The sequence below is a fragment of the Erythrolamprus reginae genome, chromosome 2 (assembly GCF_031021105.1).
Source record: "Erythrolamprus reginae isolate rEryReg1 chromosome 2, rEryReg1.hap1, whole genome shotgun sequence".
NCBI classification, from domain to species: Eukaryota; Metazoa; Chordata; class Lepidosauria; order Squamata; family Dipsadidae; genus Erythrolamprus; species Erythrolamprus reginae.
The window spans coordinates 285,500,328-285,525,774 of NC_091951.1; the positions used below are offsets into that span (position 1 = coordinate 285,500,328).

General features: G+C 40.1%; 1 protein-coding gene across 1 annotated transcript in view; it reads right to left on the reverse strand.

Annotated features, from left to right (window-relative positions):
• Nucleotides 1-1,289: 1,289 nt before the first annotated feature.
• Nucleotides 1,290-25,447, reverse strand: part of SEMA4D (semaphorin 4D) — a 145,885-nt gene continuing 121,727 nt past the window's right edge. Inside the window, exons 7-16 of the mRNA XM_070742821.1 lie at nucleotides 20,160-20,253; nucleotides 19,456-19,569; nucleotides 17,681-17,832; nucleotides 15,325-15,500; nucleotides 15,077-15,233; nucleotides 13,387-13,609; nucleotides 9,914-10,029; nucleotides 6,916-7,088; nucleotides 5,059-5,102; nucleotides 1,290-3,654 (exon numbers count right to left, since the gene is read on the reverse strand). Of these exons, the coding sequence (XP_070598922.1) occupies nucleotides 2,738-3,654; nucleotides 5,059-5,102; nucleotides 6,916-7,088; nucleotides 9,914-10,029; nucleotides 13,387-13,609; nucleotides 15,077-15,233; nucleotides 15,325-15,500; nucleotides 17,681-17,832; nucleotides 19,456-19,569; nucleotides 20,160-20,253 (2,166 nt within the window). The 3' untranslated portion in view covers nucleotides 1,290-2,737. The remainder of the gene's footprint in view (nucleotides 3,655-5,058; nucleotides 5,103-6,915; nucleotides 7,089-9,913; nucleotides 10,030-13,386; nucleotides 13,610-15,076; nucleotides 15,234-15,324; nucleotides 15,501-17,680; nucleotides 17,833-19,455; nucleotides 19,570-20,159; nucleotides 20,254-25,447) is intronic.

The following is a 25,447-nucleotide window of genomic DNA, read 5'->3' on the forward strand; positions in this document are numbered from 1 at the left end:
TTATTGTTGTTATTATTTCCACCCTTAGATTCTATAATCCTATGAATTCCCAAATCCATCAATAGAGTTCTATTCCTATTCTGAGATGTGCAATTTATCTCACTATAGAAGATAGAATTAACACCTCGCCAAAAGCTAACTTTAAAAATTCTATCAAATATAAACAAGTATTTTTTAATTCAGATACAGTACGAGCGTGTTATTAAAACAGTGCTAAGAATCGTGTGTGAGTGTGTAAATGTATGCAAGAGACAAAAACAAAACAATACCAAGAAATCAAGATTATAGATTACGTTCTGGTCAGGGAAATGTTCTTATAACATCGCTAGTTACATTTATCTGTTCAGAGAAGCTTAAAAGCAAGTGCTGAGCTATATTCGCTCACCTGTAGGACATAAACCAGGTAGCTCAATGGTTCTCAACCTTTTCTTTATCATGGACCCCCTTTAAATTGTTGTGAGCCGCCCCGAGTTGTTGTGAGCCGCCCCGAGTCTTCGGAGAGGGGCGGCATACAAATCTAATAAATTATTATTATTATTATTATTATTATTATTATTATTATTATTATTAAATACCTTTTGTGGCCACAGGCCATGACTACAGATCCCCAAGATTTAAGATTTAAATCATAACATTTCTTCAAGCTTTTGAGGACCCTCACTCCCTGTGACATTCACAGGTTGAGAACCACAGGTTGAGTTTGAATAAGTTAATGCCCCAACTTCTTCCTAACTTATTGGAGGCTTAAGATGGCATGTTACAAAAAAGTAAACAAAGGCAGTTTGGTGAATAAAGCCAGGCAGTGGCCGCTGGAAGGATCTTGTCACTTACCTGTGGCTTGACAGAAGAGGAGGAAGGTGCTATGAGCATTGACATGCAGGATCTGGTCACTTAGGAAAGGTGGTAGCAATGCAACTGGAGCATGATCTGTGATAAAACAAACTTCAGGCTGGGGGCAGCTGGGTGAAGGGAAGTCACTTCCAACATAGGACAAAAAGGTACCAGTAGGAGGAAAAACTACAGAAGTGGAAGCTGTGGCAAAAGAGGATAGAAAGGGAAAGAGAAGAAGAAAAGGACACTAAGGAAAAAAGTCTGCAAGAAACGCTTCACATGCCAAAGAAATAATGAGCACAGGGAAGAAAAAAGAAGAGGGGAAAAAGTAGAAAACAGAAATGTCACTGGGATCCAGTCTTTACTCCATTCCGTATCCACCAAACAAGAAACCAAACCGTTGTGGATTTTATTGTGATAAAATCAATCTAAGGCTCGATAATGAAGATGAAATGCAATCAATTTCAGTATTTATTCCATAACCTTTTTACATATACATAGTTAAGATAGAAAAATAAAAGCAAAATGAACCATACAAAATATAAAACTATTCACAGCAATACCATCTAAGAGAGGTTGGGGAGTTAACAAAAAAAAAAAAGTTTGAAGATAAATTTGCCTACTGAGCATGGATGCTATTCCTAACCTCCCTTTCTTGTAACACAAAGGAGAGACACAGAGACAGCAAATTACAAGTATTAAAACTGTACATCACAAAAGAATTTTACATACAAATAGTGCCACTGTGAACCACATTTAATGTATTTTAAATCCATAAAGAGACAAAAGAGTTTCGGGCAGTTTTGGTTTTGTCTGTCTTGTTTCTTCACTTGCTTTTTTCAAATGTTGATGGATGATGTGACAAAAGAGTGAAAACATTTGGCAAAGTTGGCTATGGGTGGTGTAATCTGATTACTTTCCAACTGTGAAGAAAGTTGAAAAATAAGTATTTTTTCTCACCTCCTCAGGGACATCCATCAAATGTTTTTTCAAATTCTGCATTGTAAAACACACAAGGCTCTCAAAATGTGTGTAGATTGGTGAAAGTGCCTCCCATTGTGCACTTTTAAAAAATCCCAAAATGCAGTTAATGTGGCAGTGTCTACCATCTTTTTTTTAAAAAAAGAAATCTCTTTTCTAAGCTACCTTTCCCCATAATCCAAAATTGAGCACTTATAGTGATTACCATAGCATCTCTAAAAATAATAAAACAAAATCATTTAACCAAAACGTATCCCTGAGAACCTTATGCAAAACTATCCAGACCTGTCCCAATATACAGCATATTCTACAAAAAGTACACAAACTGTTTGGGAAAACTTAAAGGCTTCTTTCATATAGTTAACAGACAAAATACAACGATGGCAGTACATTAAGCATTATAAATCACTAGATGCAAAGAAATGTCCAAAACTGGACAAAAAGCCTATAATTTACCAATCTGATAAACTAAATATTATTTCCAATTTGGAATTAAACTGAAATTAGATTTTTAACAGCAGTTAAATATATGCAAGCTGTAGCTACTTAAATCCTTTTTGGCATGGATCTGCAAAAAGAGTTAATTTTACTTTCTATGGAAACAGGAAATAAAAAGTAGTATGTGCAAATGTTAAATCAACCTCAAGGGAGAAAAAAAGTTTGAAATTTACAACTGGCCATTTAAAATAAAAATTCAATGATCACATGAGGAAAATAAATGTGGAACAAAATGTGTTTTTAGAACACAGCAGATGGTTCTTTGTTCAATCCAGTTGTGAAATGAGAAAATATCACATACAGAATGATGGCATATGGATAGCCCTTTGTGGCCCCGTTTATCACATTTAAATGCAGTGTATTAAAATAAAATAAAAACAATTCAGAATAATCAAACTTTCATCAGAAAAACTGGGACCTGTTGCCTTTAATCGGCCTCAGCATCTGAGTCAGCAAATTTCAATTCACACTTAACATCAAATGGTTTGTCCTTGACATCTTTGTAAGATTGTGAATGGTCCTCATCATGCTGAATGTGCCCATTTCCATAGTCTGCTTCGGTTTCATAGCCTGTGTCATGTGCTGGCTTTGGATGTTCTCCACTTTGGGTCATAAGACTGCCCGGTTCCACCAAGGTCTCTTTCACACTTTGCTCGCAATCAGAAAAATCCGCCTTGGGCTTCTTCTTCCCAAATAGCAGAGCAGAGCGGAACTTCAGACACTGGTCTGGTAAATATCCTTTGTAACAATTGTAGACAAACAGACTCAAGAACAGCACAAAGAAGAACAAAAAGAGAAACATCAAAAGGGAACTATCGTTTGATTTTAGAAACATGGTCTTTTCAGGGACCTCAAGAAATGACTTGGTACGTTCAAGACTGGAGGCAGTGCTCATTAGCATTGGGACATGAGGATTTGTTTCTATCCTGGCTGTTGTGAGTGGCACAACTGTTGGAATGTGAACAGCTAATCCTTCAGTAGAAAAAGAAGCCACTTTAGATGCCTCTCGGTTGTTACTCTCTGTTTGTGGGATGGGCTGGTTTGGGCTCAGGGTGGTATGCAGGATTTTTCTTAGTTCCAAAACATGCTTAGCCAACACTTGTGAAAACTTTTGATTCTTCACTTTTTCCTCGGACAGGCATTGATACACACCACTGTCACCCTCAGACAAATTGAAGATGAGCAACGCTTTCTCCAGAAGACGGTACTTAGGGCTTTCCACCTTGAGCACATCATCCTTGAATTTCCAAACCACCTGTGCCAAGTTGGATTTCTTTGAACATTTTAACTCTGCAGTGCTCCCATGCCCGAAAGTGTGCTGCAGAGAATGCTCTCTGACTTTATCTGAAATGGCAAAATAAATGTGAAACCACGTCAGAAATGATTTTTTTGAAGAGAAGGGAAGACCAATTCAGCCATGTTGGAATATGAAATGCTCATATAATGTCAGTGCAGGTAGCTTATGGCAGTACCCAACTGGTATCCTTCTGTTGACAGGAAGCATCAATCAGGGTAATACAATGGAATGGGGTCCTTCAAATGGCAGACATTCATGGTATCATTGGAAAACAATCATTTTTTATTCTGTTGATGAATGCCTCCGTCAGAAGACTTCACAATGGATATGACTATTATCAGTGCAAGACAAGATACAACTTACACTATAAATTATACCCAGGTTTAGCTAAACAAATATGTCTAGAACTTCTCTGCTCTTATATTTGAAAGGAGGCACATGGAAAAATGTATGACTGATCATAACAGATCAGAGGAAAATGCCTAAAAAATTGTATAATGAGCAGATCATTGTAAAAAATATGGTACCCAGGCTTAACTTAAAAACAAACAAACAACGAATACAACAACAAATATAACACAATCTTGGAAAGATAAACTATCTGAAAATAATTATAACCTTTGAAAATGGACCTTGTGTTTAAATACTCTTGTATAGAACAACTTGTAGTTTAAAACAGTTAATGCTTTTAAAACAACTTACGATTCTTGGTACTTTTGATAGGTTAGTTAATATGCAATCTAAACCAGAAACAGAATCACTGGATAGACACGGTTTTAATGTTCAGAACACAGCTTAATTAAGGAATGTCTGTTGTTTTAAAAGACAAATAATATGCCAAATGCTATTTTTATATGCATGCACCAATTGCACTTATGCACGCACCAGTTGGAAAAAGGTTGCACTGCAAAAACCTATTTGGAGATTTTACCAGAATTTGAAAATAGATCACAGCTAGAACAGTTCTGTGTAACAGTAATAATCATCCTTGGACATAAAAAAATTGTTTTGGGAGGCAAGAGCTTGCAATTATTATTTTTTTGCCAGTTACTAACTAAATAAAAACACTGAAGCCATGCTAGATTAAAAATAGTCTAATTAAAAATTGACTAAATGATCCATATGTAGGCAGACTCACACAAGGTCATTGTGTAAGGCTATTGGTTTGGTGTTTCTCAAAGTTTCTTTTTTAAAATCCCATGATTTCATGTGTGGGCTATTCCTGATTAGGCAATTCCATAATGGACTTGGTTATAAATTCAGAGAAGATCACAGTCCCGTTTCTTCAAGATTTTTAAGGATAGTTACAGAATAAAATATGGAGCATGTTAAAAATACAAGTAATGTGGTAACAATTTATATATTATATGCAAATGGGAAACATTGCCTATAGAAATAAATAAATAAATACATTTATTATGTGTTATTCATTTATGAAAACCAAAGCTTACCTGAACAAGAAGAGGCATCTCCACTTATATTTTGAATCCAATCCCTAGGAAGAATATATAGCTTCAGATATAATAAATTGTCACATCCTGTATGTATAACCTTACTACAAAATCATCAGAACTTTTTTAAGTTACACAAATGCACCACTAATTATAGCTAATAATATTAAATATTGGAGTAGGGGAGAAATATGTTTGCAGAAGGTTATGCTGGTTTTTATTTTTATAAACAGCTGCTCCTTGCAGCAAATAAATTTCATGAAGGAAAAAAATAATTTGCAATGCTACTGATAATTTGTCTCTTATGGTGATATAGTGACATAGGTGGCTGGATGAATGATTCATTATGATTTATCAATGAAGAAAGATGGTGTGCTCCTCTTACTATTTTCAACCACCAACCAGCCTTTGGTTCTCTAGCATTCTTGCCAAAAGTCTCTTTTCACTTAATCCTAGGATCTATTATCCACCTTCACAGAAAGGGGAGATCAGTAGACTGCCAACACATGGAAGTCCTCATACACCAATGTGACATTAAGTACAGAAATGCAAACAGGAAAAGATATAACATCTGAAGCCAATTTGGGTATGTGTCTGTGTACAATCCTTTGATATGTCAATCTGAAGGGTTTGGAATAATTCTTCTCTGCAAATCAGTACAATCCACAGTGGGGGGGGGGGGACAAATCCCTTTTTGGGAAGGGGAGAGAAGCAAATGGCCAGCTGATCAGTGGGCAACAATTAAGGGGCTGGACCTCAAAAAGGTGACAGGGAAGCAAAGGGCTACCTCCTGTGCTGGCCACGCCACCCCTTTGTTAAGCACTTATGTTCGGGAGAGGGTGTATATTTATGACCACTCCAAAAATCAGGCTTGTCCTTATTTTAGGGACATGTCCTATTTTCAGAGAAACACAGTAATACTAAAACATTGTCTTGGGCCACATACAAAATATATAATATAGTTAATGTATAACATTATCTCAGTTTGTATTAAAAACTTTATTATTTTTAGCTATTTTGTGTGTCCTGTCTACAATTTCCTACGACCTGTAGGCTGCAGGTTACACATACCCAAGCTAAACTAATCATGACCTAATTCATATTCAATATTTTACTTTGCATTTTATATATTCTGCATTATATTTGAGTTTGGTTTAGAATTAATTTCTGTTAAATTACAACATCCCGATCAATTAATTTCTGTTAAATTACAACATCCTGATCAATATTAAATTCATGTTATTTTCTCTAGATCTACAAACAAGTTAAAGTTGCAATTTATATAGTTTTTTAAAAAAAATATGAGTACAATCCATTGAAGTCAGTTGGACTTAGTTCTAAGTAAACATACACAGAACTCTGTATATTGTTCTGATCCCATTACTTTTCTAAAGTGTTAGAAACCAAGTTTTTCAGAGATATTTTCTCTTTCATCCCATCCCTACTCCTCCTCAGATTTCACTAATTATTAACATGCTTAAAGTTCTTTTTCCAGAGGAGGCAGAAGGAATTAGAACAAGAAATAATTTCAAAAGAATAAAAATAATATAGGACTCTCATAATTTTGCATTTTGTGCAATATGCATGCTTAAATCTGCTCACTGAATAACATTTTATTAGTTGAGCCACATAAACACATTTGATCTACATTGTAATATATAACAGCAATCATCCATTGGTGGTCCGTGAGAAAATTTTGGTGGTCCACAGAAAAATTATATGCATTTTTTATATTGCACTAAATACTATTTATCATATTAGTGGTCTGTGGGATTTAAAATTATGAATTTTTGAATTATGAGGTCTGAAAGGTTGGTGACTCCAATATATAATGTAAATGCATCTCAGTACTTTTACCTGTTATTCTCACTCTCCTTAAAAATATCACTGCAAAGGGATTTATGGGGATTCCAACCACAGTATGGATCTCTTGCCAGGACACAGTCCACGCAGGTACTATACTTCTCACAAAATGCAACAGGTGACTGGACTACTCCTGTATTGGATCCTGCATAGAGGTATTGCTTTCCCTGCAGAAAATACCAAGGCAATTGGTAGAAGAAAGCATATTTCCCTTCCCACCTCAAGCAAGAAGGAAGCTTCATAAAAGATCGAGCAACAGTATTTCTTAACAGAAAATTGCACTGTTGTGAACTATCAGCCTGTAAGCCAAGATATACAACCATTTTCAAAACTAACAATGTTGGTCTGCTATGGGACTAAACTGCCTAAAACAACTTCAGACTTCCAATTTGTACTGATTCCAAGGACCTTCACTTAATAAATTATAGTGTGTGTGGGTTTTTTTTAATGTGAACAGGAGGAATAATAGAAACATCAAACATCTATGGACAGAGTATTAAGACAACTGTAGACCTGCAACATTCTTTTCTCCATTAAACAGATGACTGGGATGTTAATATAAGCTCCCAGTACTAATCTTTTTAAAATAGCTTATCATTATTTTAAGATATGCACCGCTTGGTTTAAAAAAGCAGGAGGTAGATAAACAATGGGAATGAGCTTGTAACAAGCAGAACTCATCCATCACGCCTCCTAAACCATCAATGTGGTTTGCTTATTTATGACTTGGCTTGTTGCGTAACTTCAATCATAGTGGTTTGTAAGCCAAAGATTATGACAGGGATGGATAATCTTTTTCCGAGCTACGAATGCAACTACGATGCCTTTGGTGAGATGGGGGCCAATAGTTTTTAGGTGCCGGATAGCAAACACACTCATTCTTAAGTCCATTTCTCAATTAACCTGCTATTTAAATTCAGTAGCAAAATTGCCATGTTAAGGTGGCAATAGGTAACATTCACGTTGCTGAAATTTGCTGCTGAATTACAAGATGCCAACAATGATTTGTTCAACAAATTATAATAAACAAATTGTGGTCAGTACTGAGTGTGAACTCAATCACAGAAACCTCAATGACACTCAGATTATTTGTTATTTATTATTATTTACTAGATTTGTATGCCGCCCCTCTCCAAAGACTCGGGGCGGCTCACAACAGTAATAGAAACAACATAACAGTGAAACAAATCTAATATTAAAATAAAACATATCTAAAACCCCAGCAATTTAAAACTATACAACATACAATTTGTCCATATAGCCCAGTATATCTGTGCTATATGGACAGATATAGCAGATATACTGTGCTATATCTGTCCATATAGCACAGATATACTATATGGACAGATATAGCACAGTATATATCTATCCATATACTGACACTAGTTCTCCAAGCTATTAGCCAAGAGAATAAAATTAAGACACCTTAACTCTTTTCATTCTTCATGCATAGACTTTATCTCTGAATGATCACATTCCTTCCTACCTGTAGTCCCAAATCAGAAAGCTACAGAGGACTGCAATTGGGAAGGGATGCAGTTGTAATGCATGATACACATAAATGCATTACAAATCCCAGGTGGATTACAAATAGGTTGGCAAGTGGATTACATGGCTATTGCTGGGTGAGGAAGTAGTAGAGGAGGTGTGGTGCCACATGGAAGAGGATGTGTGAATGATGGAATAGGTGAGGCACAAGGGTAGCAGGTGCTATTGGGTGGGAGAAAGTGCAAGAGTGGCTTGGGAGGTGTGGTATGGGTGCAGCAATGCTCAGGGAAGATGCATACAGGTGTGCAGGTGGCTGGCGATGCACAGCACCAAAGGTGAATGTGTGAGCAAGATTAATCCAAGCAATTTGTGTCCTTCCCTGTCAGTTTCCCCATTGACTGGTGGGAAGGTGGCAGGGAAGATCCCAAATTGTGATCACATAATTATGGTGTAGGAAGTAATATTTTTCTGGGTTCAGTTCCAAGTGGGGCAAAACACACTGGATTCATGGAGGTTTTTGGAAAAAAGGTTTAATGGTGGACAGGAGCACATGGCATGAGCTCCTGTCCATGCTTCCAGATGTTGGGTCAGGAGGAAAAGAGACCATTGATTAGTGTCCCTGACTTTTCACAACTTCTGTTGGGTCCCACCTCAGAGTTTCCTGTTCCAGTATAAGAAATGCATTCTGATTGGTTGTCAGATTCTCATGATGCCATGCAGAAGCAACTTTGTAGGCTTGGAATTCAAATTTGGCTGAGCCTTTGCTGTGTGATGGTGGAAGGGGCTTTGGGCAATTCCTAATATGGATGTTGTTTGTTATGTAGAATAGATTGTTCCAGCCATTAACAAAGGCCAGCTGGGCCATTCCTTGATGACACATTGAGAAAGTTGGGGGGCTATTAAGAGTGAGTCTTTTTCCTTGCCTAAAAGCATGTTTCTGGGATTATTCTATGTAATGTTCTGTCTTTTAAAGTATTTCCTACTGAAAAATATTTCATTTCTCTAGGAGGGATGGGTGCTAATTTTCTACAATGGGACGCTGCAAGCATCATAGTGGAAGCCAGTTGCCGGGCACCACGCAATCCCGGGTGTGCTGGGATGGCTTGAAACATCAACATTGGTTGAAACCACCACACAGATAACTTTGGTTGCTGAACGAGTGCTTGTTAACTGAAGGCTATCTGTAGTTTCTGAAAGGCTGCACGAATACAAACAATTACAACTTGATGCTTCCAGACTAAAAGTGAGCATATCAAGAGAGTCTATTTGGGTTTTTGAGTCTTGGCACAGATTCAGACTTAACCTCCAGCTAGGGAACTGCATCTATTTTGCAGCCCAACAAACAATTTTCCCAGCCATTGTCTCTGAATTCAGCATCTGATTCCCCTCCCTCCCAATCTTTACATATTGCAAGCTTTGCTTCCCCCAGGCCTCTCCCCCCAGCCCCAGCCCCCCCCCCCACCCCCGGATTACTATGATTTCCTTGATCTCAACTCAGCCCTACCTTTTTTGAAGAAAGCAAGAGAGTCTGAATAGAATCAAAATTGGGGAAGAGCTGAATTTCTTCCATAATATGCATTCCATTTTCATAGCTGATTGCTTTGTGTAGAGCACCTCGATCTGAAATGACAGAAGGTGATCTTTTTTGGCAGCCGTGTAACAATAAACATACATTGACCATGCTTGGGAGTCTATAGATTCCTTCTTCACAAGAGATTTCAAACCCTTTTTGATTTTTTCCCCTCCTTGTTCAATGTTTTATATATTGCTTTTCACTATGTAATTGCTTTTCACTATGCCTGTCGGCGACTACTTCAGCTTCAACCACAACAACACAAGAGCACACAACAGATTTAAACTTAATATTAACCGCTCCAAACTTGACTGTAAAAAATATGACTTCAGTAACCGTGTTGTCGAAGCGTGGAACTCATTACCGGACTCCATAGTGTCATCCTCAAACCCCCAAAACTTTACTCTTAGATTATCCACGGTTGACCTATCCAGATTCCTAAGAGGTCAGTAAGGGGAGAGTACAAGTGCACTTGAGTGCCTTCCGTCCCATGTCCTATTGCTCTCCTATATCTCCTATACCTTTCTTCTATTCCTATATCTCTTCTTCTATTCTTTCATTGATATGTTCTATTACTATACCTTCTATTCTTTCATAGATATATTTTACTATGAGTATCTCCTCTATAACCTTCATCATGTATTTTACTATGTGTATATAGATATATACCCACTAAAACCCTCATTGTGTATTGGACAAAATAAATAAATAAATAAAAATAAAATAAAATAAATAAATTGCCTGCTTCAGCAGTTTTTCCTCTGATTCAATTTTTGGCTCATTTTAAAAATCTCCATTCTGTTGATTTTAATTTTAGATAAACAGCATGTATGCACCTCTTGAAAAATAGAATGAATTATATAACATACATCACACCTCTACCAAATGAACATGCAACAATATACAGGTAGCCTTTGACTATCAATCAATAATCAAGTCAAAAATTCATGTTGCTAAGTGAGACATTTGTCAAGTGACTTTTGACCCATTTTACGACCTTTCTTGCCAAAATTGCTGAATGAATCTAGGTTCAACATTAACTTTGCTTGCCAGAAGATCGCAAAAGCTGATCACATCACCCTAGGACACCGCAACCATCATAAATATGAGTCAGCTGCCAACGGTCTAAATTTTGGTCACATGACCATGGAGATAATACAGTGAAAACAGGCATAAATCACTTTTCCCCAGTACTGTTATAACTTTGAAAGATCGGGAGATTGTGATCCCGCTTTATAGAGCGCTGGTGAGACCCCATTTGGAATACTGTGTTCAGTTCTGGAGACCTCACCTACAAAAAGATATTGACAAAATTGAACGGGTCCAAAGACGGGCTACAAGAATGGTGGAAGGTCTTAAGCATAAAACGTATCAGGAAAGACTTAATGAACTCAATCTGTATAGTCTGGAGGACAGAAGGAAAAGGGGGGACATGATCGAAACATTTAAATATATTAAAGGGTTAAATAAGGTTCAGGAGGGAAGTGTTTTTAATAGGAAAGTGAACACAAGAACAAGGGGACACAATCTGAAGTTAGTTGGGGGAAAGATCAAAAGCAACATGAGAAAATATTATTTTACTGAAAGAGTAGTAGATCCTTGGAACAAACTTCCAGCAGACGTGGTAGATAAATCCACAGTAACTGAATTTAAACATGCCTGGGATAAACATATATCCATCCTAAGATAAAATACAGAAAATAGTATAAGGGCAGACTAGATGGACCATGAGGTCTTTTTCTGCCGTCAGACTTCTATGTTTCTATGTTAAAGAGACTGTTTACCTGTAGTATCAGTAGCTACTGCATTTCTCAGAAACACCCAGATTAAAAAATATATATATCCAGTCATAGAAATTTGACAATGAGACAACCAGGATAATTCATAAAAATTCCTGGACTGAAAAAATAATCTCTCTTTGACTTAATTGCTGAATTTTAGTTAAGGTCTTCAAAGACACGAAGGAAAATTTCTGAAGGTGAGTACAGGTAAGTCTTTAGCTTACGGCCCTGGTGGAGGCTGGAATTTCAATCTTAAATTGTTGCAGTCATAAGTCAAGATACCATGTGAGAGAACTTGATTTTATAACCATTTTTACACAATGAATAATTACGGTCATTAACGGAGCCACGTGGTCATTAAGGGAATTGCATGTTTATTAATAGAATCCACACATTCAATGGGCAGCTTTTCATATTTTATACTAAAAAATGCCATATATTGTGGTTACACCGATATAGAATACTGCACTCAAGACAAAAAATTAAGCTGGCTGCCAGGCGCCTGAAATGTGATCACATAACCAAGAGTGCAGTTGTAATTTCAAGACAGAGTGGCTGTGGGTCTTGCTTCCCAAGGACAATTCCATCTGTCCGTCCATCACCCTGGGAGGGAATTATTGACCCCCTTAGAGAGGGTACGCAACTTGGGCGTCCTCCTCGATCCACAGCTGATATTGGAACATCATCTTTCGGCTGTGGCGAGGAGGGCCCTATTTGGACAGGGAGTCATTGCTCACAGTCACTCATGCCCTCATCACCTCGAGGTTCGATTACTGCAACGCTCTCTACATGGGACTACCTTTGAAAAGTGTTCGGAAACTCCAGATCGTGCAGAATGCGGCCGCGAGACCCATCGTGAGGCTTCCCAGATTCGCCCACGTATCTACAACACTCCGTGGCCTGCATTGGCTGCCGATCAATTTCCGGTCACAAGTGTTGGTTATGACCTTTAAAGCCCTACATGGCATTGGACCAGAGTACCTCCAGAACCGCCTGCTAATGCACAAATCCCAGAGGCCAATAAGGTCCCACAGAGTTGCCCTTCTCCAGATCCCGTCAACTAAACAATGTCGTCTGGCGGGCCCCAGGGGAAGAGCCTTCTCTGTGGTGGCCCCGGCCCTCTGGAATCAACTCCCCCCCGGAGATTAGAACTGCTCCCACCCTCCTTGTCTTCCGTAAACTATTTAAGACCCACCTATAACGCCAGGCATGGGGGATTTGAGACATCTTTCCCCCAGGGTCATTATAATTTATGTTTGGTATGTATGTGCTGTTTGGTTTTTAATTATGATAGGGTTTTTAGTTATTTTTAATATTAGATTTGTGCCATTATAATATTGTTTTTATCGTTGTTGTGAGCCGCCCCAAGTCTTTGGAGAGGGGCGGCATACAAACCTAATAAATTGAATTGAATTGAATTGAATTTCAAGGACTGCATTGTAAGTAGCTTTTTTAAAAAATGCAGTGACTTTTAATGGTCATTAAACAACTAGTCGTGAGTCATAAGGAAGCACTTTGGGCCCACTTTTCTTCCACTTTCAGTACACAACACTGGATTGGCCTGTTCAACTTCACTGAAACGCCACCTCAACTTAATGGTCTTGTAGCCAATGGAAAACTCACCTGTCCCGATAAACATGACATCGTATAATGTGCCATTCAATGCACGGACTTGGTCCACCACAATCTGGGTATACTTCACATCACGCTTGATCAATCTGGGTCTGTCTCCAATCGGGGTCACAGAATCATCCATCAAAGGATGGTCTTTGACAAACTGTAAGGTTTTGTCAGGTAAGTTAAGTGTACTCCTGAAATTTTCTGCTTTGGCCTCCTTGTTTATACACTGTTCCATGAAAAATAAACAAAAAGACACAATATGATTAATGAACACTTAAAAAATAATAATACGGGCAGTACCTTGACTTACAATAGTTCCTTTAGTGATCATTCAAAATCAGAACGGCACTGAAAAAAATAGATTGATGACAATTTTTTCCTTTTAACGGCTATTGTAGCATCCCTCCGATTATGTGATTGAAATTCAAATGCTTGGCAACTGGTTCATATTGCTGTGCCTCAAGGTCTTGTGATTCCCTTTTGTGACCTACTGACAAGCAATGTCAGTGGGGAAGCTGGATTCACTTAACAACTGGGTTAGTTACTTATCAACTTAAGACTCCATGAACTACTTTATGCTGTAAAGCATCATGAAGGCTATGTTAGTCTAAGTGCTATTGCTACCTATCATTGAATAAAAACTGTCCTTATAATTGGTTTTTAGAAATCAAGGTGAGGAAACATCCAGAAAGTAATGCATCTTTTTTTTCCCCTCAGGCTACAGTAATGGTTAGGTCCCACAGAGTTGGCCTTCTCCGGGTCCCGTCGACTAAACAATGTAGTCTGGCGGGACCCAGGGGAAGAGCCTTCTCTGTGGCGGCCCCGACTCTCTGGAACCAACTCCCCCCAGATATCAGAGTTGCCCCCACCGTCCTTGCCTTTCGCAAGCTCCTTAAAACCCACCTCTGTCGTCAGGCATGGGGGAATTGAAATTTTCCCTCCCCCCCTAGGCTTATAGAATTTATACATGGTATGCTTGTATGTATGATTGGTTCTTTAAATTGGGGTTTTTAAAGATTATTTTTAATATTAGATTTGTTTACATTGTCTTTTTATATTGTTGTTAGCTGCCTTGAGAGGGGCGGCATAAATAAATAAATAAATAAGTAAATAAATAAGTAAATAAGTAAGTAAGTAAATAAGTAAGTAAGTAAGTAAGTAAGTAAGTAAGTAAGTAAGTAAATAAATAAATAAATAAATAACTAAATAAATGATACGAATGCAAAACTTGTAGATATACATTAATTGAAGTGTCAGGAGTGCATGTGTAAATTTTGCGTTTCTTCAGACAGATAGCGTAGTTGCAGTAATGTTTCAAAATGGCACCTGTAAGTGATTACAAGCAGCATGTCGTCATTGTGTACAGTTTATGGAGAATATGCATGGATCTGAATGGATGCCATTCGTGGAAGACATTTTAAGAATGGCAAAGAGGGTGATTCGCACATTGCAGAAATGGCTTTGTGTCCAGAACAAGGAGTGGTACCGACAGGGCATACACGCCCTAGTGTCTTGCTGGAGGAAGGCCATAGAATGGGATGGAGATCACGTGGAAAAATAGGGAGTATAGAAGAAACATCATCATTTCTTGTGTGTAAGTTTCCTTGTGTTCAATAAATAATTGTTAAAGAAAAAAATGTGGTGCATTACTTTCTGGGCGACCCTCGTAGTTTGCAGGTTATCCAGAACTTACCGCTCCAGGCCGTGGCTTAGGAATCTCTCCATTGTATCGCAACCATTTTGTATGAGATTGTTCAACTGTGGTGCTTTGCATGTACTTTCCTTTGGCAAAAACATCTTCCACTGTAGAAATATTGTAGGCACATACTGCTGAGAGACCCACATTATTCCTTAAAGAAAAAAGATGGAAACTTATTCAACTTTTTTACATTCTTGTGGTAACAAATGGGCCTCAAAACAAAACAAAAAGCTATTACTTACAACTGAGGAGTAAAAACCCCATAAATCACTGGTTCTTTTAAATGTGAAGTCTTTAGGATAAAAATATCATTGACAATGTTGAAAAATAAATTCTTCTCTGGGACCGAACAAAACAACCGAGCCTTGAGGTAGGTAGTCCATTTTTTTTGTAAAGTTCGATGTCCTCCTTGGTCCCCCTTAAAAAGAAAAAAGAAAGCATTTTCATTGTCCAAGAACAACATTTTTTTAAAACAGTTTTGTAAAAGCATCAGTATATATAAAAATAGGAAATTCGCCAAGCCACTTTTACATTTTAAGCACTTACGGTATTTAAAAAGTGCCAAGCACTGAGGAAAAGTTCCAACTTCGAAATATCCATATCCAAACTTAAACTAGAAATGTCCATCACAACATGGACATTTCTGCTACAATATGGAGGTGCCTATGAGGTTTCCGGAGTTTAAAACAATTCTGGAGCATGTCTTCGCCAAAGTTTCAACGTGATATTAATAATCAGAATGGTTTGAGAATTGAAATGTTTTGACTTCAGAACATATTGTATACACACCAGTGGTGAGTTTCACTTACCTTTGCCACTGGTTTGGAGATGTGTGTGTTTGTACACTCTCACTTCACTCTTGTGTGCGCTGCTTCTGCACATGTGCAGATCGTCAGTGATGACATCCAAGCAGGTGGGCGGAGCCTCCCACCACCACTGCTACAGGTTTGCCTGAACCAGGGCGAACTGGTAGCAATACTGATACACACACTCTCATACACCATCCCAACAAAACTTTTCAAATAAACGAGTAAGGTCCTGTAAGCAGTCTCTGCTTTTACATAATTATATATTAATAAACGCAATTCAGGGTCTCTATAATGTTAATGACTTGAGCTCTTTCCCATACCCCAAACAACCTCCAAATAATGAATTTTTAGCCAGAGCTTAATACATAACACTGAAAGAATTATAATTTAAAATATCCCTGATCTCCAGAATTTGCTGTGACCATACTTTTTCTACCACCAGCAATCAAAAAGATATGCACATTTTTGGGTATGTATGTGTGTGCCTTCAATATATTGTTGACTCCTGATGACTGCCTCAACTAGTCCCTGGAGTTTTCTTGCCAAGATTTCAAAATCTGATCAAGATTTCAAAATATAGGAAGTTTTACCTGCTTCCTCAGGCTGAGAAAGAGTAAGTAACAAAAGGTCACCCAGCTAGCTTTCATGCCTAAGACGGAGCTAGAATTCAGCTTCTAAGCCTGGTACCTTAATCATTACATCAAGCTTGCTCTCATATTTTCCTATCCCCTTCCATATAATTCCATATTTAAAAATGGGAATCCGGATCACTTATTAGTTGTGCTACCATTTCAAAGTAATGACAAGCTGTCAGTGGGCCGAGAACCATCATTGCCACACCAAAGCACATTTGGTAAAACTGCTGGGATTTCACAAATCTCGCAGGCTTCAATCAGTTTGAATTGCTTAATTACATGTTGCAAGTTAAATGCGGAGTCTAATATTTTACAAACTCCCGCACCCTTCCACCCACAATAAAGGTACAAGGTGGCAATGCAAGTAGAAGGTGAGCATTAAATGTTCAAAGGGGGGGGGGGTGTCACATTGTTTCATGGTAAAAGGAACTTTTTTACTGCACTCACATAGTGACAGAAGCACATCGGTTATCAGTAGTTTTCTCTTGGCACAGAAGGACACATTCCAATCAAACAAGTTTGATACCTTGATGGCCAAGTGGTCACTATTTCCCAATTCCCTCAGCCTGACAATGACCGTTAAGCATATATGTGCAATAATATCATAAAAGCTCTTGATTTTTCAGGATACCATACCAAGCCTTTTTCAGGATACCATACCCGCCCCTCCAATTTTCAAAGACATTTAGCAATTCTAGCGAGCAATTCTGTTCTCTCAGCAAAAAACATATACCAAGAATAATTGTTGAAAGTAATTTGGGATTTTTAAAATGTTTCCCTCTCCTGGAGAACTTTATCGGAGGCGTGTTATGACCTTCAAGATACTAATGAACACAGCTTTTGAAAACCCTCACCATAGGCTATGCTGGCTTGGATTGCCAGGAGTTAGCAACATTTGGCAAGCCATGAAAATTATGGCTCTCTACGAACAGTCCAGTTTAATGTTATAATGCTCTGTTGGAAGCACAGCAGATCTAATTTAAAGAATGGCAAGTTTGGCTCTTAAGCAGAAAGGACAAACAGACTAACACTGTTGCCCTTGGGGATAGATTGCAAAGAAAAGGCATGTCTGGACTGACAAAATAAATTCTTGTTTCAACTGGTTCCTCCCTCCATCCCAGAAAGAAATAGAAAATGTTTTCACTATGACCCACCTTACAAACTCTAGCTATCCTAGGAATCGTCAGTTTGTTAAGGAATTCATATTCCACCGACACCTCAGTGAAAAAGAAGTACACTTTGTCGTCATCTTCATCAGGGCTTTCTGGATCAGCTCTTATCACATCAGCAAAAATAAAATTTGGTTCTGTATAAAGAAGATATACACAAAATTGACTGCCATTTTAATTATTCTCCCTGTGGTCCCCTTTTCTGTAATGGTTCACTGGATACTTTTTATTATTATTTCCATGTTTCACAAACCTCACAGGAAAAACTCTGAGACACCACAAAGTCTTTTCATGGATTAAACTCAGAGGTCAAGACTTACGTGCACGATTGAATGAGTGGTTCCAATCTAAATTCCTTGATGGTAAGTTTAAAGAAAGCAGCGCGCAAATAAGAGTGCGCAGGCGTCAGCCGTTAATTGAGGTGCTTTGGCAAGCCTCCAGAGCCTCAAAATGGGGGCCACAAGCGGGAAATTCAAATTCGGGGCAATGAGGAGCAAGCTCAAAAGGTCACTGTGCAAAAGATTTGATTGATTTTTGATTTGATTTTATTGGATTTGTATGCCGCCCTTCTCCGTAGACTCGGGGCGGCTAACAACAGTAGTAAACAGCATATGACAATCCAATATTAAAACAGTTAAAAACCCTTATTGTAAAACCAAACATACATACAGACATACCATGTATAAAATTGTAAAGGCCTAGGGGGAAAGAGTATCTCAGTTCCCCCATGCCTGGCGGCAGAGGTGGGTTTTAAGAAGCTTACGAAAGGCAAGGAGGGTGGGAGCAATTCTAATCTCTGGGGGGAGTTAGTTCCAGGGGGCCGGGGCCGCCACAGAGAAGGCTCTTCCCCTGGGTCCCGCCAAGCGACATTGTTTAGTTGATGGGACCCGGAGAAGACCCACTCTGTGGGACCTAACTGGTCGCTGGGATTCATGCAGCAGAAGGCGGTCCCTGAGATATGGCAAGCACCAGCAAGAAATTAAATAAAAAAGATCGGAAGTGCTGGTTTTGTGTGTCTGCAATCTACCGATGCAGCTTAACAGGTGCGGTCAGTGCCAAATGAAAGAAAGGAAGCAAGGCAGGCTCCGCTGATCTGTAATAACAATCCCAGCAAGATAGACAGCTGCCTGCTCTAGTCCATTTATTTTCTAAGGCCTACCTATTGACGTCAGCAGTCAGATTAGTGTTTCACGTCCATCTTCATGGTCCATCCTCATGGAAGACTGAGTCTCAAACTGGATATAGAGGCAAGACGGTGGCCAGATCTATCAATCTTTTGATTGACAGGCTTAGTCCTCAATATGATTGGACGAGGAAAACCCTATCTGAAGGCTGACTCCAACCATCTCAGAGAATAGCATTGAATGAAACCCAGTGAAATATTCTTTGGGGGTTGCAGAAACAGTATGTTAAGCAGGTTACTTTCCTTGCTTTTTCCTGGTTGAAAAGTCTCCAGGTCATTCATAATCAAAACCAAATTGGCTAAATCAAAACCAGGGTCTAAATATTGAAATCAGTACTTGGAATTTTGGCATCTCTTTCAAACATAGATGGAAAATTCGGGGGAGGGGGGAGGTTATTTTCTGCAGCTGTGGGTTTGAAAGAAACACTGGTTGTTGGGTTTTTTTATAGAAAAAATAGGGGGAGAATCTACATCAAATAAAACTAGACAGTTTGTTGAAGAACATTTTAGCGTAGTTCTTTTAAAAATTTGGGTCATTTTTAGTATCTAGGATCAAACCCCCTCTAAATTTCCTTACCATTAAGCCAAGGAATTGCATATTCTGTCCTTAGTGGATTTTGCAGCGAGTTCCTAGAAATAATAGGTTCACTTCCTAAGAAATTGTACGATGTTGCAGAGTAAAGATCCCCATCTGTAGAACAATAACAAAAGAAAATAAAACTACATGTATTTCCCTTGAAATATTATATGACATACTATTTTGCTTTTCCATCCTGACTAAAATTGTACAAAGCTTAAACTACTTTCTTTCCACCTGTCAAATCTCTATATGCCACTTCTTTTATTATTGTTGTCTTAAATTACTCTGTATTGCTTTTAAGATAATGACAGATAAATGGAAGAAACCCACAAAAGATAAAAATAAATGCATTGTCAAAGAAAAGGGAAAAACCTTTTTTTTAAAAAATTAACAAAAGAAAAATAAAATGGTGCAAATGTAAATAATTACAATTCTGTAGTTATTTAATGCAATTATTATTTGATTACATATTTATTTCTAATGTACCTCTTTTCTATTCCTATATAAGCTTAGCATTCATTGGTTCTTTAGTGCATAAATAGAAAAGAGAGAGATTTCTAAAATCTCTAAAAGAATTACTTTACCTTTTTAAATCAGAAAAATGCTGTTCTTAAAAAATAACTCAAAAGAAACTTTACTACTGCTAAACAATCATATATATCTTCTTGATTTTGTTTACATTGTTGAAATTATATACTTACCAACCATGACTGATGTATAACTTTGTGCAGGATCAAATGGACATCTTCCTTTACCATCTTCATTTCTCCCCATAAGTTTAAATGTTGCCAGATTCTAGAAAAGAGTTCATATTTTTTTTAAAAACCTATTCATTCATTCATTCATTCATTCATTCATTCATTCATTCATTCATTCATTCATTCATTCAATTTTTATGCCACCCAATGGCTTACAATCAAAAATATAAAACATCCAATTAATATTAAAACCTCTAAAAGCAATTTAAATACAACAGTTAAACCTATGCATACCATTTATGGCCGGATCTCGATAGTTACCACCATCAGATCAACGGCCCCAGGCCAGCCGGAAAAGCCAGGTCTTTACTGCTTTCCGGAAGACCAGTAGGGTGGGTGTAATCCAGATCTCAGGAAGTAACTTGTTAGGAGCAGCCACAGAGAAGGTCCTCTCCCACAGACCTACCAGTCGATTTGAAATATAAGTAGCTCCGTACATTCCACCTTACAGTTGTAAACATATGGAATATTTCTCAGTGCTACCAATTAAAAGAGTATTCTTTTTATGTAATTACAAGGTGCATTCCAAAAGTAATGCAATTATTATTTTTAAAGTAATTTATTGAACAGATTTGCACAAACACTTAAAATTCTTCAAAGTACTGTCCTTGGGCCTCTACAAATTTTTTCCAGCGACTCTGCCATGACCAGTATGCGCCCTGGAAGGCGTCTACGGGGACCTCTCCTAAGGTCTTTGTCACAGCTGATTGGATCTCTTCTATGGACAAAAAACATGCCTTGCCACAACGCGCTACGAGTCCGTGAGTTCCTGGACAAACACCAGGTGCCAACGCTGCCCCTATAGTCCTGACATTGCCCCAGCAGACTTCTTTGTGTTCCCAGCCCTGAAAGAAACCCGCTGTTTTTCATCCACAGAAGAGATCCAATCAGCTGTGACGAAGACCTTGCGAGAGATCCCCGAAGACGCCTTCCAGGGCGCATACCGGTCATGGCAGAGTCGCTGGAAAAAATGTACAGAGGCCCAAGGACAGTACTTTGAAGAATTTTAAGTGTTTGTGCAAATCTGTTCAATAAATGACTTTAAAAGAAATAATTGCATTACTTTTGGAATGCACCTTGTATTAGATTTGGTTTGAAGTAGTATACACAGTACTTCCTCCTTCCAATTTTCTCTCCAACAATCTTATGAGAGAGGATTTGGTTGAGAGAGGATGATTGGTTCAGAATTACCAATGAGTTACTATGCTTGAGAGTATGATCCTAGTCCAATACCTGAGCTGCTATACCACACAGGACCATATTTCTTTTCCATCTCCATGGTAAGAAAAAAAAAGATATAGTGGGGGGAGATTGGAATTTACAAATGGAAGACATCATTCGGAAGAACCGTTGTACCTACCTGAACGGTCTTCTCAGTGCACTGGAAGGAGAGTCCAATATGGGTTATTCTCAATCCTATTGGTCGAGACTGAGTTTAAAATTAGCATAATATTAGGCACCGCCCCTTGCCTGCCCCCAGTGAGCTCAGTTTTAAAAACGACAGGTAATGTAATCCAACACCATTTTATTGAACTAATATATATATATATATATATATAACAGGAACTAAACCCAAACAAACCCAGCTTCCCTGAAACAATCCAATACTGGGTGGGTTTGGACTCTCCTTCCAGTGCACTGAGAAGACCGTTCAGGTTGGTACAACGGTTCTTCTCCATTGCATCTGGAAGGAGAGTCCAATATGGGATATACCCAAGTTCCAAATTAAGTGGGAGGGAGATTGTTAAGTCAGGGCAGCTGGAGAGGAGCACACCCTCTGTAATACCCTTCTCCCAAAAGATGCCTCAGCAGAAGCAAAGGCATCCATTTTGTAATGTCTGGTGAATGTAGACGGAGTCTTCCACGTCGCAGCTCGACATATATCCTCAATCGAGGCTTGAGTCCTCCAAGCTGCAGACGTGGCTGCACTGCGAGTAGAGTGTGCCGTGACCCCTTGAGGTGGATTCTGAGCTCTAGCCTTATACGCCTCCCCTATGCAGTCCCGGATCCATCGGCTAATTGAACTGGGAGAGACGCCCAGGCCTTTTTTTGGTTCTACAAATGAGACAAACAAGGATTCGGACCTTCTAAAGGACTCGGTCCTGTTAATGTAGATTTTAACTGCTCGCCTAACATCTAGTTTGTGCCACCTAAGTTCTGTAGGGTGACTCCCGTGCGAGCAAAAGTCTGGCAAAATCAGTTCTTGTTTCCTGTGGAACAACGAGTTCACCTTAGGAAGAAAGGTCGGATCCAAACGTAGGACTACTCGGTCCGGATAAAAGATACAAAGGTCTGGTCTGATGGACAATGCAGATAAATCCGATACACGTCTGGCCGATGTGACCGCCACTAAAAAGGCCGTCTTGATGGAAATAAATTTGAGCTGAATGGATCTGAGAGGCTCAAAGGGTGGACCAGTCAGAGCCTTCAGCACCAGAGATAAGTCCCACGAAGGAAACCTATGGAGAGGTGGAGGGTGTCTGTTAGTAGCACTTCTAAGAAAATCCCGTATCCAGGGGTGAACTGCCAAGGACCGGTATTCCGGTAGCCTAATAACAGTTGCCAGTGCTGCCACTTGTCTCCGAAGTGTGTTTGGAGACAGTCCCTTTTCAAGGCCTGCTTGCAAGAATTCCAGGACTGTCAGTATTTGGGCTCTTTCTGGTTGCATGTCTTTCTCGGTGCAAAACTTACAGAAGGCCGACCATGTAGCCTGGTAAACCCTGGACGTGGATGGCCGGCGGGCTGCCTGCATTGTGGCAATGATACTGTCCGGTAAGCAATGCTCCCTCACTTTGTTCCTTTCAAATGCCAGACGGCTAATTGGAGCCATTGAGGGTCTGGGTGAGAGACTGACCCTTGACTGAGTGAGATTATCTTGTCCGGGATCCTCCAAGGTGGGGAGATGGACAGCGCTATTAAGTCCGAGAACCACGGGCGACGTGGCCAATGTGGTGCAACAAGTAACACCTCCGCTTCCTCCAGCAGGATCTTGTCTATCACTCTCTGGATCAAATTTGTTGGAGGGAAGGCATACAAAAGGCCGCGAGGCCAGCTCGACCTCAGGGCGTCGACCTTCTCTGCCCTGTGTGAGAGGAACCGAGAATAGAACCTGGGGAGCTGTGTATTGGCGTGAGAGGCAAACAAGTCCACCAGTGGTGTCCCGAATCGTAGTGTAATCCTGTGGAACAACTGCGGATCCAGCCGCCACTCTGTGGGGTCCAAGGTGGTCCGACTCAGCCAATCGGCCTGGACGTTGTTGACGCCTGCTATGTGCTCCGCAGATAGAGAGGCTAGGTGGTACTCGGCCCAGTTGAAAAGAGCCATGGTCTCCCTCATGAGACGAGGCGATCTCGTGCCTCCTTGATGGTTGAGGTAAGCTTTTGTTGCCACATTGTCCGTTAGCACTAACACATGTTTCCTGTGGACCAAGGCCACAAAATGTTGGAGCGCTAAGAACACAGCCCTGAGTTCTAAAAGGTTGATGTTCACCGGGTTGAGGTCCTCCTCGGTCCAGAGTCCCTGTGCCACCTGGAGGCAGATGTGTGCGCCCCAGCCCGACAAACTTGCGTCTGTTGTCATGACCAATTGGTCGTGAGTCTGGAAGGAACAGCCCTGAAATAGGGCTGGTGAAGTCCACCAGGCCAAGGAGGTTCTGACCCCCTGTGGTAGTCTGATTTGCCGGTGTGACTGACTTAGCTTCGCCTTCTGGGCCGGTAGCAGAAAGGCTTGTAATAGGCGAATGTGATGCCTGGCCCATGGCACAATCCCTATACAGGAAACCATGGTTCCCAGCACCCTGGACAAAAGGGCTAGGGATACCCTCGGTTGTCTTTGGATGGAGGCTACCAAGGCCAAGATATTGTCCAGTCTGTCTGGGGAAAGTGACACAATGCTCGTAGTGGTGTCTATCACTGATCCCAGATGTAGTAGTCTTGTAGAGGGAGTCAATTGGCTCTTGGGAAAATTGATGGTAAAGCCGTGTTCTTCCAGAAATGTCATTGTAAGGTGGAGGTCTCGGTGCGCTCCTGCCTGGGACTTGGACAAAACGATGATATCGTCCAAGTAGGCCATCAGGCAGACGGATCGTGCACGCAGATGCGGTGTGAGCACATCCAGCAGCTTCGTGAAGGTGCGAGGAGCCGACGATAGGCCGAATGGCATGGCCCGATATTGATAATGCTTCCCTTCCACACAAAATCGGAGATACTTGCAATGTGGAGGGAATATCGGCACGTGTAGATAAGCCTCTTTTAGATCTAAAGAGGTAAGGAAGTCTTGAGGACAGACTGCCGCTAGGATGGTGTGTAGTGTGTGCATCCTGAATCTCCGGTAAAGAATGAATTGATTTAATAACTTCAGATTTAGGATCAAGCGGCAGCCCCCGGATGACTTGGGGACGATGAACACCATAGAGTAAAACCCCGTGCCCTCTGCGTGTTTCGGCACAGGCTCTATGGCTTGGATGTGCAGGAGATGGCCTACCTCTTGGAGTAGCTCCTTCCTTTTGGCAGGGTTCCGTGGCCTTGGACAGTGACGGAATCGGTTGGGTGGGGGCTGGATGAACTCCAACCGCAGTCCGTGTGTTACAGTAGACAATGCCCATTTGTCTGAGGACGTGGCACGCCAGGAGGTGCTGTAAAGATGGAGCTTCCCTCCTACTGGCTGTGTCATAGCAAAGTCATTTGGGGCGTTTGAAACCCCGCTGGTTGGAGCCACGAAATGGGCGTCTAGTTGACTGGTAGCCCCTTGTTCTGTCCTGGAAGGGGGCCCGGTCAGTTCTGTAGACACTTTGATTGAAGTTGCCTTGAGAGAAGGACCGAAATGGCTGGTTTGACCGTGAGGTGTCCCAGCGAAAGGACTGGCGCCGGTTGTAAGGGGTCTGGCGACGATCTTGTCCCCTCCTGGATCTTGGAAGTATCTTCCGTTTATCCTTGTCCTCTATGAGGACTTTTTCCAAGATGTCTCCAAACAGTTGAGACCCTTGGAAAAGCGAAGATGCCAGGCGCCATTTAGATTTGGTGTCAGCTTGCCAGCTGCGCAGCCACAGTAGTCGGCGTGAAGCAAGGGTGGCGGACATCCCTCTACCTGCGAATTTGGAGGCATGTAAGGTGGCATCGGCGGAAAACTCTGCCGCTGCCAACAACTTACTAAGATCCTGGCGCATCCGTCCCTCATCTGGTCCCAAGCGAGACAGCATGTCCTCGATCCAGACGATGGAGGCTCTATTAAAA